Genomic DNA, 12,018 nt, shown 5'->3' with positions numbered 1-12,018 from the left:
GCTACAGGTGCCTTCGGCTCCTCTGGTTGTTGCCAGGCACAGAACTGGGGGCTCAGGTGAATCACTTCCCTGTGGACCGTCTCAGGACTGTGGACGTCCACATGTCTGCAGTCTGGGTCACGTCCCATCGGGCATGGCTTCCTTCCTGGCCACAGCAGTGTTGGCGCCTGCAGCTGGAGGATCTGGGGGGTGCAGGTGCTGGGCTGTGCACCCTGGTTAGAGCCTCTGCCCACCGGAAGCCAGGACCACCCCCGAGCCCACAGCAGTGACAGCCAGAAATGTCTCCAGACGTCAGCAGATGTCCTCTAGTTGGGGACCACCATCCTATACCCACTGGGGCTCAAATTTAGAAGACGTTTGGTTTTGTGTGTGTGTGTTTTTTTTTTTTAAAGAATCTTTTGGTAATTTATCCAACACATTTGTCCGTGTCTAGTCTAGTTTCTAAGTTCAGCTAGAGCTTTCCAGGTTACCAACACCAAACCAGTTAAACAGGTCGGCATCAATTATTTAAATGGAGGTTTTTTGGCTTTTTCTTGAGTAGAAAGCATGTGGGAAGCACATTGATCGGAAAACACTGGTATTTCTGCTAAAGGTCTGGCACGGGATTTGTTCTGTCTGACTGCCACCGGGCCTGCTGTAAATCTGGGACAAGTCTACGTGTGATACATGCCAGCCCTTGGGGGCCATTCCGGGTAGGGATGGGGCGGGGTGTGGATTAACCCATTCTTTCCACCTACCAAGCTAGTTATAGATTTATTTCTGTTTTTTCCTTTTAAGATAGGGGTTTTCCTTAGAAACTTAAGGTGCCTTCAGCTTCTTGGAGACAGTGAGGGTGAGTACATTACATACCTTTTGCAGAAGACTGGGCTCAGGGTGGGCTGTCCCAGGTTTAGGTGGATGAGAAGCAGGGTGGGGAGAGTCCTTAAGTTACCTGCTGCTCTGATCTCGGCTACAGAAAGAGTCTAGATGTGTTTCATTTAATATGCAGGTTCAACATCCTATTAAGTGCAGATTTTCCTGCAGATTAAAAGAAGTCGTTATTCTTATTATAGCTCTTTAACTATGACTAACTTAAAAGTCTTTCCTCTTTAAAAGAACTCTTAACGGCTTGGCCCTCCTCAAGCCCAGCATTTGTGAATATCAGGCCCAACCATCGTCACCCATTGAAGAAAGGCTAGGAGTTAGAGCATCACTTTCAGCAGCTAATCATCTTATTATAAACAACACATTCTAAATGGGTGAGATGAGTCAGGACTTCCTACTGTAAAAGAACAGGGACATCAGAACAAGATCGGGAGCTAACGTTCTGGTCTCCTCGGCCATCACAGGAGGTCCAGTGAGTGGCTTTCTCACAGGAGCCCTGGGACCCTCTCGGACCAGCCTGTAATCTGAGCTGCACTTGGTCAGGGCCCTCAGCATCCCGGCCTGGCATCCTACGATGATGAGCAAGCTTTAGTTGTCAGTTAATAGACTGGTACCGTGTCTCCCTTCCTTGCCTCTGTTTGCCACAAAGGCACGTTATTTTTCTTCTTGTATATGGTGAACTGCCCACTTTCACAATTTTTCAAGTGAGAAATGTCACATTGTGACCAAACGACAACAAAAACTCACTTTCCCAGTGAGGCAGCGTGGGCCCAGAAGCTGAGGTTCCGCTCTTCTTTTTTGAATTTTATTTTATTTATTTTTTATACAGCACGTTCTTATTAGTTATCTCTTTTATACATATTAGTGTATATATCTCAATCCCAGTCTCCCAGTTCATCCCACCACCACCTCCGCTCTTCTGTGGGAACCCCCGGGCTCGTCCCTGCAGGGGATTCGAGCAGGAGGGAGGGAGGGAGACGCAGGTGGCTTTGCTGGGTGTCCTGTGATCCTGGGATGTGTGGGCAGGACAGATGGTAAAGCCACCCTCCAGCACAGAGAGCAGGTTAGAAGGTCAACTTTGGGGACGTGTCTGGCTTTGTCACCCCTTTGCTCTCGCCTGCGGTCACCACCCTCACCACCCCCAATAGTTCCATGAAGGCCAAGAGAGGTGACCAGAATCACGTTGTCTCATTTCCTTGAGGTTTTACATGTACCATTTCTGCATTTTAACTTCTTTAAAGACAGAACTCCTTAACCACTAACCGCCCGTCTAAAAATAGTAACAGTGATGCCAGAAGGTGTAGGTAGAAGCTTCACTGTGCAGCCAGGAGAGAGGCGGTGCCGCCTGGCCTGGCCCTTTGGCTGATGTGCCCCTTGCTGGTTTGGTTGAGTTCTTTAATTCACTAAAGGTGGATGACCTGGGGAATGCAGGGCGAGACCTACCTTCTAGGCGGCAGGCTGGCTTGTGCACTCCTGGAAGAGTGAACTGTTGCGGCCCTGAGCACCCTTTTTAACTGCATATGCCTGCCCCCTGCCAGGTCCAGCTGAATCCTTCCCGTGTGATCTGGCTTGATCCTCACACCTTCAACATCTGCCTTGGGCTTAGACCACCTAGTTCTAGGTACCGTTTTAGTGCCCAAGTTGCAAAAAAGATCATCTCCCTCCCTGCCTCTGCCCTGCCAGCTGATACCACTAATTAAGTACATAATTCACTGTGAGCTAAGAGGGCTGGCTTATGCGACTGGCTTTGTCCTGCTGTGACTTTCGGTTTATAACATACCAGGAAGTGTGTATTATGAGCTTTGGCTTAAAGAAATCTAATAGCACCAGAGGGCTCAATAAATCATTGGGTTTCCAAAAGCACAAAGTTCAGGGCTGTACCATGACTCATGGTGTTGTAACCCATTCAGAAGTTTGGAGTTGACAAAATCTCACCAAGGACAAACCCAAAGGCATTTTCCCCAAAGCTGGGAAATCAGCGAGCAGGAGTGACTTGGTTCCCTGGACCAGAGCGTCTGTGCATTTAGAACCTAGTAGAGGCCGAGCAGGCTCTGGGTGAGGGAGGAAGTGTGTGATCTGAGGTTCTGCGCGTGAGTCTCCTATGCGCTGAATAAACTCATGATTTCCAAACCTTGAAAACCATCAACATGGAGAGCTGTCACCGCCTGTCTCTCCTGCACGCACACCTGGCTCAGCACAATGTTCTTACTAACCCTTGAGCAGTTCAGAGCCAACCCCTCTATGTGCTGGCTCTTAAATCCTATAAGTGAAAAGTTTATTTATTAAGGAATTAACTTGGAAAAGCTTCATTCTGTAGGAAACAAACACAGGTATTTACTTGGAACCCCTGGAAAAGTCTCTGAATGTTAGTGATAACACACTTCAAAAGTGTTTTCTAGATACTGTTATCTTTTTAGAGATTGTTTCCTCTGGTCCTTGGAATGCTTGACATTCAAACAGAGTTGCTGACTGAAGAATCCAGGATTCGGGAAAAGCATCACTAAGTTGAGAAGACATGGGGACCCATCAGACACTTTTCTGAAACAAAAAAGCCAAGACTGAACGGAGCAGAAGCATCTTACCTGGCTTCAGCGCAAGAACTGGCCTTAAGGCTTCTGTATTTAATTCAACTAATTCAGTGGGCTATAAGTAGAAAGGACTAGAGGTGGGCTATTAGGCTTCGTCTCTTTGAAAGTAATCAGAAAAATGGAGGCAAAGTTGCCATCAGGCAGAGTTAAAATACCAGTAGTTTTCTTTCACCTTCACCTTTGTCTTCAATTGGTATATATTGCAAATATCTTTTTTAAGTTTTATTAAGGTATAATCGATATACAAAGGACTGTACATAGTAAATATGTACGGTTTGAGTCTGGACAAATGCAAACACTAGTGATACCATAATTATATATAGATATATACCTCCCAGAAAAAATGAAAATAAGATAAATTAAAAAAATTTTAAAGCCAACTTTGTTATAGCATAAAACTGTAATTTCTCTCTCAGAAAAAAATAAAAATGAAATAAATTAAAAATAATTTTTTTTTAAAAAGCCAACTTTGCCATAGCACAAGATCATAATTTCCCTCTGGGGCTTTAATTTTAAACAATACACCTGAGATTTCTTATAAGAGAAAGCCACCCACAGGTGGACTCACTCTTACCCTATTTAGAACAGATTTAACGAATGCCTATAAATACCCCTACATGTGGCAGCATCTCCTACATAATCATTTGGGAGACTGTGCCTGTTTTGCTCAAAACAATCCCAGACAAGAAGTCAAGATGTTTTCAGAGCCTCTGGCATGTTCTTAGACGGATCAGTGCTGGATTTGATACAACCAGCCGAGGGTCTCCTGGGGTCACCTTATGAACCAGGACCAACGAGACAGTGTTACTTTTGGTCCAAAACTAAGCGTGGCTTCCAAGGTTTTATGGTTTGCCTTTCTTGTGTGAATCATAGAACTGGCTCGGAAGGCAGATCCTGAAACAGAATTTGAGAAAGTATTTTGGGCTCTGGCTGCGTCAGAATGAGTGTTCAACCTTCTAAGGAAACTTGAAAAATCTCCTCTGAATTTATAAATCGTGGTACATTTGTGTAAATCTAGTCTCCCTCACTTAGTAACATCTTCTATGTTAGCAAAAGACAACTTAAAACTGTAGTTGGTAGTGATTCTTCAGATGTTCCATGGGCCTAACAACTTCACAAATTACAGAGTGAGTCATTTCCTATGACCCAGCCCATGGGCGCAATAGAGAGCTGCTTTGAGTGCATCACTGGCAAAATCATCCACTTTCTTAGTCACTTTCTTTATTGTATGTATTTAGGCTACACGAAATAAGCAGATTCTTTCTGGAGAACATTTTACTTCTCAGAATAAGCGTTATGGTTTGTAGAACGGTGTGCCATGTTCTCACTGTAGGAGCAAAGGGATTTGCAAATGCTTTTATTAAATCCGTATTTAAATTCTCAGAAGTGATCAAGGGAAAGGAAATTTTTCCATTCCCCATAGGGCAGGTATTAAACAGCTAACCGTCCGTGGTGCTTGGCTGAGGAGCAGGTGCTGCAGGAATCATCTAGAAGTTGCTGCTGTCACCTGCACGGATGACACAGCCCCACGGCAGTCCCTGACCCTGTAGCTATGTCGACGTCATCTTTGTAAGCATCCTTGTAAGCATCCTTGTAAGAGACTAGGGGAGTGGTTCCCTAGTCTCTTTATTTACCTAGATCTGAGTGTGTAGAAATCTCCCCGGTGGCTATCAGTGTGAGGGCATTAGAAGATTTTCACTATCTGTTTTGTCAAAGCCTTTGGGTCAGCCCAGTTCCCCATCCTGCTCCGCCAGAGTCGGTCTGGGTTTGTGCCGGCTGTTCAGACTGAATTACCATCAAGTTTCCTCTCATTCTCAGAAGCACTTGGGTTTGGATGATTGAACATCACCCCTCCCCGCAGGGTGCATGTCAGCACAGCAGTTGAGGGTCTGAAACTTGGCCCCAGGCCCCGGGGCTGCTCGCGTTCTCCTTCCCTGCCTCCCAGGCACCTTAGAAACGAAAGTCCACTGACTGTGGTTTGTTCAGTTGCCTTGTGCACGCAGGGTGAGCATCATTCCCACCAGAGGCCTGGGAGTCTGGAGGAGGGAGAGGTCGTTGAAAGGGCAGCCCTAAGGCCACATTCTCCCTCTCTCTCCCGTCTAACCTCTGCCAGTATCTCTGATCCGCGTCACCTGTCACCTAAGGTCGGTTATCTGTCTGCCACTGTCTAGCTGCCTATCATCTGTCTGTCTACCTATTTTTAATATTCTGTGGAAAGAAGCTCCCTGGGGGCCACTTAGAAGAGGAGAGGACCTTGTTTTGCGCCCACTCCTAGAGCAGCAGGGTGGTCTGTGGGCCAGCCTGTCCCAGGTAGCTTACATGCCGGGATGCAACTTAAACTACACCTCTGATAAGCACTCCCTCTCGGGGGGATGGGGCTGCTGGATCACATCACAGTCACGCTTGTCACCCTTGCCCTCCACGGTAACAGCCATACCAGGCTCAGTACTTTAAATGGAACAGGCTAAAAATGTACACCCGTCTACGGTTTCCAGAAAGAAGGGAGATGGGGACAAAAAGATAAAAGTGATCTTAGAGTTGGACCGAGGTGTGTCTGGAGGAAGTTCCACTGCTCCTCCATGAAGGCCAGGCTGTGGGAGTCCCTGTCCCAGCCCGTCCTGAGGCCGAGGGAGCATCTGTCACGTGTGTAGCACTAGACTGTACACACACACATGGGTATAGATGTACTTCTATACAATATTGATATTATATGTATTGTATTGTAATTAATATAATGTGTGTAATATAATTATACTGTATATAATGAATGATATTTATTATATATAATGTATCAATATATAAATACATATGTGCATGTGTGTATAGTCTTGTGTTAATATGTGTGACAGCTAGGAAAGGGAAAGAGCATGGAATCAAATAGAAAAGAGAGAAGCTGAGAGCAGGTTCATTTATAGAATGTACAAAAGTTTATGATATATAATATGTGTATATTATATATGAAATATATAAATAATAAATGTCTATAATCTAGTGTTAGGTTTTATAACATAGTGTTATACATAAGAATTATAATGTCATATATCATATATAATATGTATTATATTTTGTTGGAAATTTTACACTTATAAATATGCAAATTAAGCACCCATAAAGGTGGCTGCACTGTTGATTAATTTTTGCTCCATACTCCATGGGCTGTTTCATCTTTAAAAATCTATATTCCTTTTTTTCCTTCCCTCTTGACTTCCACGAGGCAGGAGATAGGAATCCACAACAATAATCTATTACGATAAACTTTTCTAAATGGCTAATGCCTATTCCTTTTCAGGGGTAAATGCCCTGGAAGGTGAGTCACATAGATAGAGATGCAAATGAACATTTCTGTCATTCCTTTTTTTTTTTTTTTTTAAGTATTTATTTATTTATTTGGCCATGCCAAGTCTTAGCTGTGGCACAGGATCATTCTTGATCTTGTACAATCTGTGGGGAGAATGAGATGCATTTAGAGTTGAAATGTAATTGTCTTTGGTCAAATGTGCATCGCCGTCCAGATTCACTCAGGGTCTCCCCTCAGTGTAGTAATCTGGCACTAGTTGGAAGGTAAGGCAGATGAAGATGGGGTGACATCCAGCTGTGCTTTTAGACCGTATTTCATGTGTGTGGAGAGCCGCAGATTACCCCGCAGATGCTTTCCTGTACGCGGTGTGATTGACACCACTGCTCTCCGTGAGTTTGTGTTGAGTCACCAACAGTGTTAGGGTAAATACGTCCCTTTTCAATCTCTCAAGAGCCAGTAGACACCAGGCAAACTATCTGACTCCCTGTGCTACTCTGGATGAGTCTGGGTGGAAATTCCCAGTGTTGGAGTTGAAACTTAAGAGGCTTTCCCACAATGTAGCACTTGGAAGGAGCACTAATATTACACTGTGTCTTCTCACCATTGGGCTCTTAGGAATTTGGATGCATTGTCATCGGAGTTTCCATTTTATGTAACTCATGGATCAATTAATGTCTCAACACAGTTGAACCCAGTCTTAAAAAGATGTTCCCTCCCTCCCCCAGGGTTACCAGGGCCTGGTGGATGGTGGCAGCAACATTGTGGAAGCCGACTGGGAAAGTGTCTCCAGCATCCTGCAAGTGGTACGTGCTGAGCTTCCATCCTGCTTCTTTCTCTGAGTAACTCTTCGGTTTGAAACCGCTTGTGCTTATGCTCCAGTAATACCTACAACAGATTAAAGTGCTGCCTGGCATCATTCTTATCTACTCGCATGGAAAGAAAACATTCTTAATTTGCCATTTAATTAAAATTTTTAAGAAGCTCTACATCACGCACACTGAGGAATTATCCTTGCAAGAAAAAGTTACATGTGGTGGCTAGTGGCACTTGAAGGGGGGGTTCTGGTATCTTTTTTTAGAGCAGATTAACGTTGAGGCAGTTTTGGTTTGTTGGTGCTGTGTGTTTAGTGGCAAATCTCCTTGCCTGTTGGGTTTGGGGAGTCATTTGGCATCAGTGTAACAAAGCATGGGAAAGATCCCGACCGGCAGCCTCCAGGGGCTGTGGCTTTAGTGGGAACACAGCATCCCTGTTCTGCCCCGACCCAGACAGGGCTGATGTCCTTGGTGTGCACAAGGATGAAGTAATCACCACTTCAGGCGAAACAGTTGCTCACGTGGAACTTCAAGGAACCTCTTGCCTGAATATTTCATGCCTAATAAATTCCTGGAACAATGTAGCTTAGTGAAGACTCCAAGTCAGTTGAGAAATAAAGAGATTCCATGGAAGGAATGGATTTCATGAAAAGCTCTTTACTTGCGATTAGATCTTTTGAAATGTATGTATTCATGTGTGACTCATGTTGAGTATTTTTTTAATTGAAAGCAAAGAGATCGGTCCCATTCCCTCTGAAGGTGGTGCTAGTGCAACAGAAGAAGGGATGAAAAAATATGGCATATAGATATAAATGGAATATTATTTGGCCACAGAAGAGGAAGTCTGGCAATGTATGACAACATTGAGGACATTATGTTACATGAAACAAGCCAGACACAGAGAGACAAGCCCTGCATGATCTCACTAATACGTGGATCTAAAAAAGGCAAACTCAAGAGAAACAGAGTAGAATGGTGGTTGCCAGGGACTGAGGGGGTTGCAGAAGTGCTGGTCAAAGGACACAAGCTTCCAGTTGTAAGATGAATAAGTTCTGGATCTAATGTACAGCATGGTGACTGTAGTTAACACTACCGTATTATATACTTGCAAGTTGCTAAGAGAGTAATGTTCTCACCCCGCCCCCCCCCACACGTAACCAGATGAGGTGATGGAGGTGTTAATAGTTTGATCATGGTGATCATTTCACAATGTGCACCAATATTGAGTTATCATGTTCTATACCTTTAAAAATGTTAACCATGCTGTATTATATATTTGAAAGTTCTCACCACAAAAAGGTAGCTATGTGGATTGGTAGATGTATTAACTAACCTTGTGGTGGTCATCATTTCACAATATATACATGTATCAAGTCATCACAGTGTGCACCTTAAGCTTACAAGTGTTGTATGTCAGTTGCATCTCAGTAAAGCTGGGGTGCGGGGGCGGATGCTAGTGGGGTGTGAGTTGAAATGCCGGTCACAGATTCCTACGTCTGCACTTGAGGCTTTTTGCTCTACTGCTCCTGGGAAGAGCCTGAAGGGAAGTTGGACAACCATGGGTACTTAGGTAGAGTAATATTTGCAAAAAGTCAGGACATTGTCATCTGAATTCCAGCCAGGAAACCCACGTGTGAGGAGAGCATTTCCACTCTGCTATGGTGATTGTGAAGAAAGATAGGAAATACAAGTATGGTGTGTGTGTGTGTGTGAGTGTGAGTGAGTGAGAGAGAGGGAGAGGGACTGGTGTCCACTTCTTTGCAACCCACTCGGTCCTGGGTTTCATTCCTGGGGCCCTGTCCCTGTTATCTCCTCAATGTTTATGGGTTGCTGACTTCCCTTTGATAGAAATTATGTGACCCTCTAATCGCTCTTGGTCAAATCAAAGTCCAGAGGACTGGCTTATCTTTGTTCTGCACCCTGCACCTTCTACCCAGGCTTCCCAGTGCTGTGCCAGGTCCTGACGTCACCCCTGTCACACTGACCGTCATCATTAACCCAGGATCACTTCTGCTGATGGGCACCTTGCTTTATGAAGCAGGCATGCACTTGGAACGTCATGCACAAACTGAAGTTTTATCAGTGTGTGCAGGGTTTGTGTAAAGGCATCCTGCATTTTTCTAAATACAACTAGGGATCCTTTGCTTTTGAAAAACAAAGTATGAAAAATCATGATTTCTCTCTCCCAGAAGTTTGGATAATCCAACTAAGATTTAACCTTGAAAAAGGGGTGTGGGCAGGGAGGGGTGGGGCAGATCTCGTGCAAAAATAAATCCCTTTGGCTCACAGATTTCTATTTTGCTGGCACTTGTGGGAGCCCTGACTAACAGAAGGGGAGTCTTATTACCTGGGGCTGCTGGACACGGTGCTTCTCTGGCTGTGGCTGTTGACCAGCCTTGGGCCCGTCTTAGGCTCAGAGAGTGTGCAGGGTCCAGCCCTCCCTGTGCTGCGCAGCTTCCCCACGGGACGGCTGTTGTTCCCTTGCAGACTTCTGCTCCACGCATTTAGCTGATGGCTGCCGTTCATCCTTATTTCTGTCCCCTACTCTGTTCCCCTTTGGGAGTGGTGCAGTGTCTTTAGCCATTGAATTCTGGGAAAGAGCTAAAAATGGGAAAACTCTGAACTTTCACAGCTGATCGATTCAAAAGCTGAAAAGGAGGGAAACCTATGCTTTGGAAGTCCTGTGGTTTTACATCAGCACTCACATGTACCAATCTGTCCATCTTTCTGTCCAAATGGGAGGAAATAGATAAACACAGTTTTCTTTCTTTTCCAGGGAGGGACCATTATTGGCAGCGCCCGTTGCAAGGACTTCCGTTCTCGGGAAGGCCGCCTGAAGGCTGCTCATAACTTGGTTCAGCTGGGCATCACCAACCTGTGTGTGATCGGCGGGGACGGGAGTCTCACCGGGGCCAATATCTTCCGGAAGGAGTGGAGTGGGCTGCTGGAGGAGCTGGCCCGGGAGGGTGTGTCTCTGTCTCCACGTACATTACTCTCGTGGGGCTCTGTCTCCCCCCATTCGTCTCCCCATCCCCTCAGAGAGCTCTGAGTTCATACATTCTGCCTGCTTAACCGTCCCACAGGTATTTGCTGCTGGTGGCGAGGCAGATCTTACAGTCGCCACCTCAGCACTTATATTCGTGCCTCAAATAATGACAGTAACGATAATAAGAATAACATTCGTTCTGCCACCCTACGTGCCTGGCACGGCTCCACTTTTGACATAGGTGGCTTTGTGCACTGCTCGTGACAACCATCTGAGAGGGTTTGTATCGATCCCCACTTTACAGAGGAGGGTCAGGGGCTCGAGGTGAAGCCAAACAGCCATGAGTGTGGCTCCGGCTCACACCTGCCCTCAGACGCCCGTGGCTGCCCCCCAACAGCTCCCCTGGGGTCTTTCTATCAGTTGTTGCAAGACTTGAATTTAGATGGTAGCGACCTGCTGCTGGATGGTCCTTTATCGTAGGAAAGGATTTTCGAGAAACCTATATATTCTGTGTTTTTTGTCTTTTAAACATGTTGTTACAAAATTCCACTTTAATATAAAATATAGCCAGTGGAAGCAAATTGAACTAATAGCAACCTTGTGAAAAGCGTAAACTTGCACTAAAGCGATGACCCCAAGTTCTGTGACGTCTGTTTGGGGAATGGAGAGGGGCTGTCAGACGCCAGCAGCAAAGGACCTAACGATGTCTCTGCACCGTGCTCTGGTGTAAGGCAGGCGCGTGGAGTGGTAACTCAGGAGAGGGATAGCTGCCTTCCCCTTGACCTTGACCTTTCTGGTCCCATTTAAGCAGCTCTACCATCCCCGGTGGTCTTTCCTGAGAGCGCTAAGTAGATCTCTACCAACTAATTAGCCCCCATGGGCCCGTAAGGAGTCAATATACCAGTTGTACAATATTCTTTCAGACTTAGATCTGGGGTGATGACGTGTCTTGTTCGGAGCCAGGCCGTTTTCCAAGGCCGTTGCCAGACAGAAGTCAGATTGTATCCACCGACTGCAGCGTGCGATCCTTCCTTCCTTTAATTTTTACACCTGGGTCGGTGTTCTGGTCTGGGTGTCAAATGACTGCTCCTATCTTGTCCCCAGCTCCACCTTTGTGTGGCTTTTCTCTCCGTCAGTATGCAGGATCAGGTCGTGTACAGATCTGATGCAGTGGGTAAGAAACCCGTGTCGAAGCGTGCACTCCCCCCTCCCCGTGTCATCCTGGGCGTGCGGCTTGTCCCCCCACAGGCAAGATCAACACGGAGGAGGTGCAGAAGCATGGGTACCTCAACGTGGTGGGGATGGTGGGCTCCATTGACAACGACTTCTGCGGCACCGACATGACCATCGGCACGGACTCTGCCCTGCACCGCATCATCGAGGTGGTGGACGCTATCATGACGACCGCCCAGAGGTAGTGGCCGCGGGAACCCAGTGGGTGGGCGGGCGGCCCTGGGCTTGAGGCATGGG

At 46.0% G+C, this 12,018-nt stretch overlaps 1 protein-coding gene across 2 annotated transcripts in view; it reads left to right on the top strand.

Moving 5' to 3' along the window:
* Nucleotides 1–12,018, top strand: part of PFKP (phosphofructokinase, platelet) — a 72,312-nt gene that overhangs the window by 31,645 nt on the left and 28,649 nt on the right. For both annotated transcript variants that reach the window (XM_079699742.1, XM_079699743.1), the window contains exons 3-5: nucleotides 7,476–7,553; nucleotides 10,339–10,528; nucleotides 11,797–11,962. In XM_079699742.1, the coding sequence (XP_079555868.1) occupies nucleotides 7,476–7,553; nucleotides 10,339–10,528; nucleotides 11,797–11,962 (434 nt within the window). The remainder of the gene's footprint in view (nucleotides 1–7,475; nucleotides 7,554–10,338; nucleotides 10,529–11,796; nucleotides 11,963–12,018) is intronic.

Source organism: Hyperoodon ampullatus (genome assembly GCF_949752795.1).
Source record: "Hyperoodon ampullatus genome assembly, chromosome: 3".
NCBI lineage: Eukaryota > Metazoa > Chordata > Mammalia > Artiodactyla > Ziphiidae > Hyperoodon > Hyperoodon ampullatus.
This window is presented reverse-complemented; position numbering and strand designations above follow the sequence as displayed.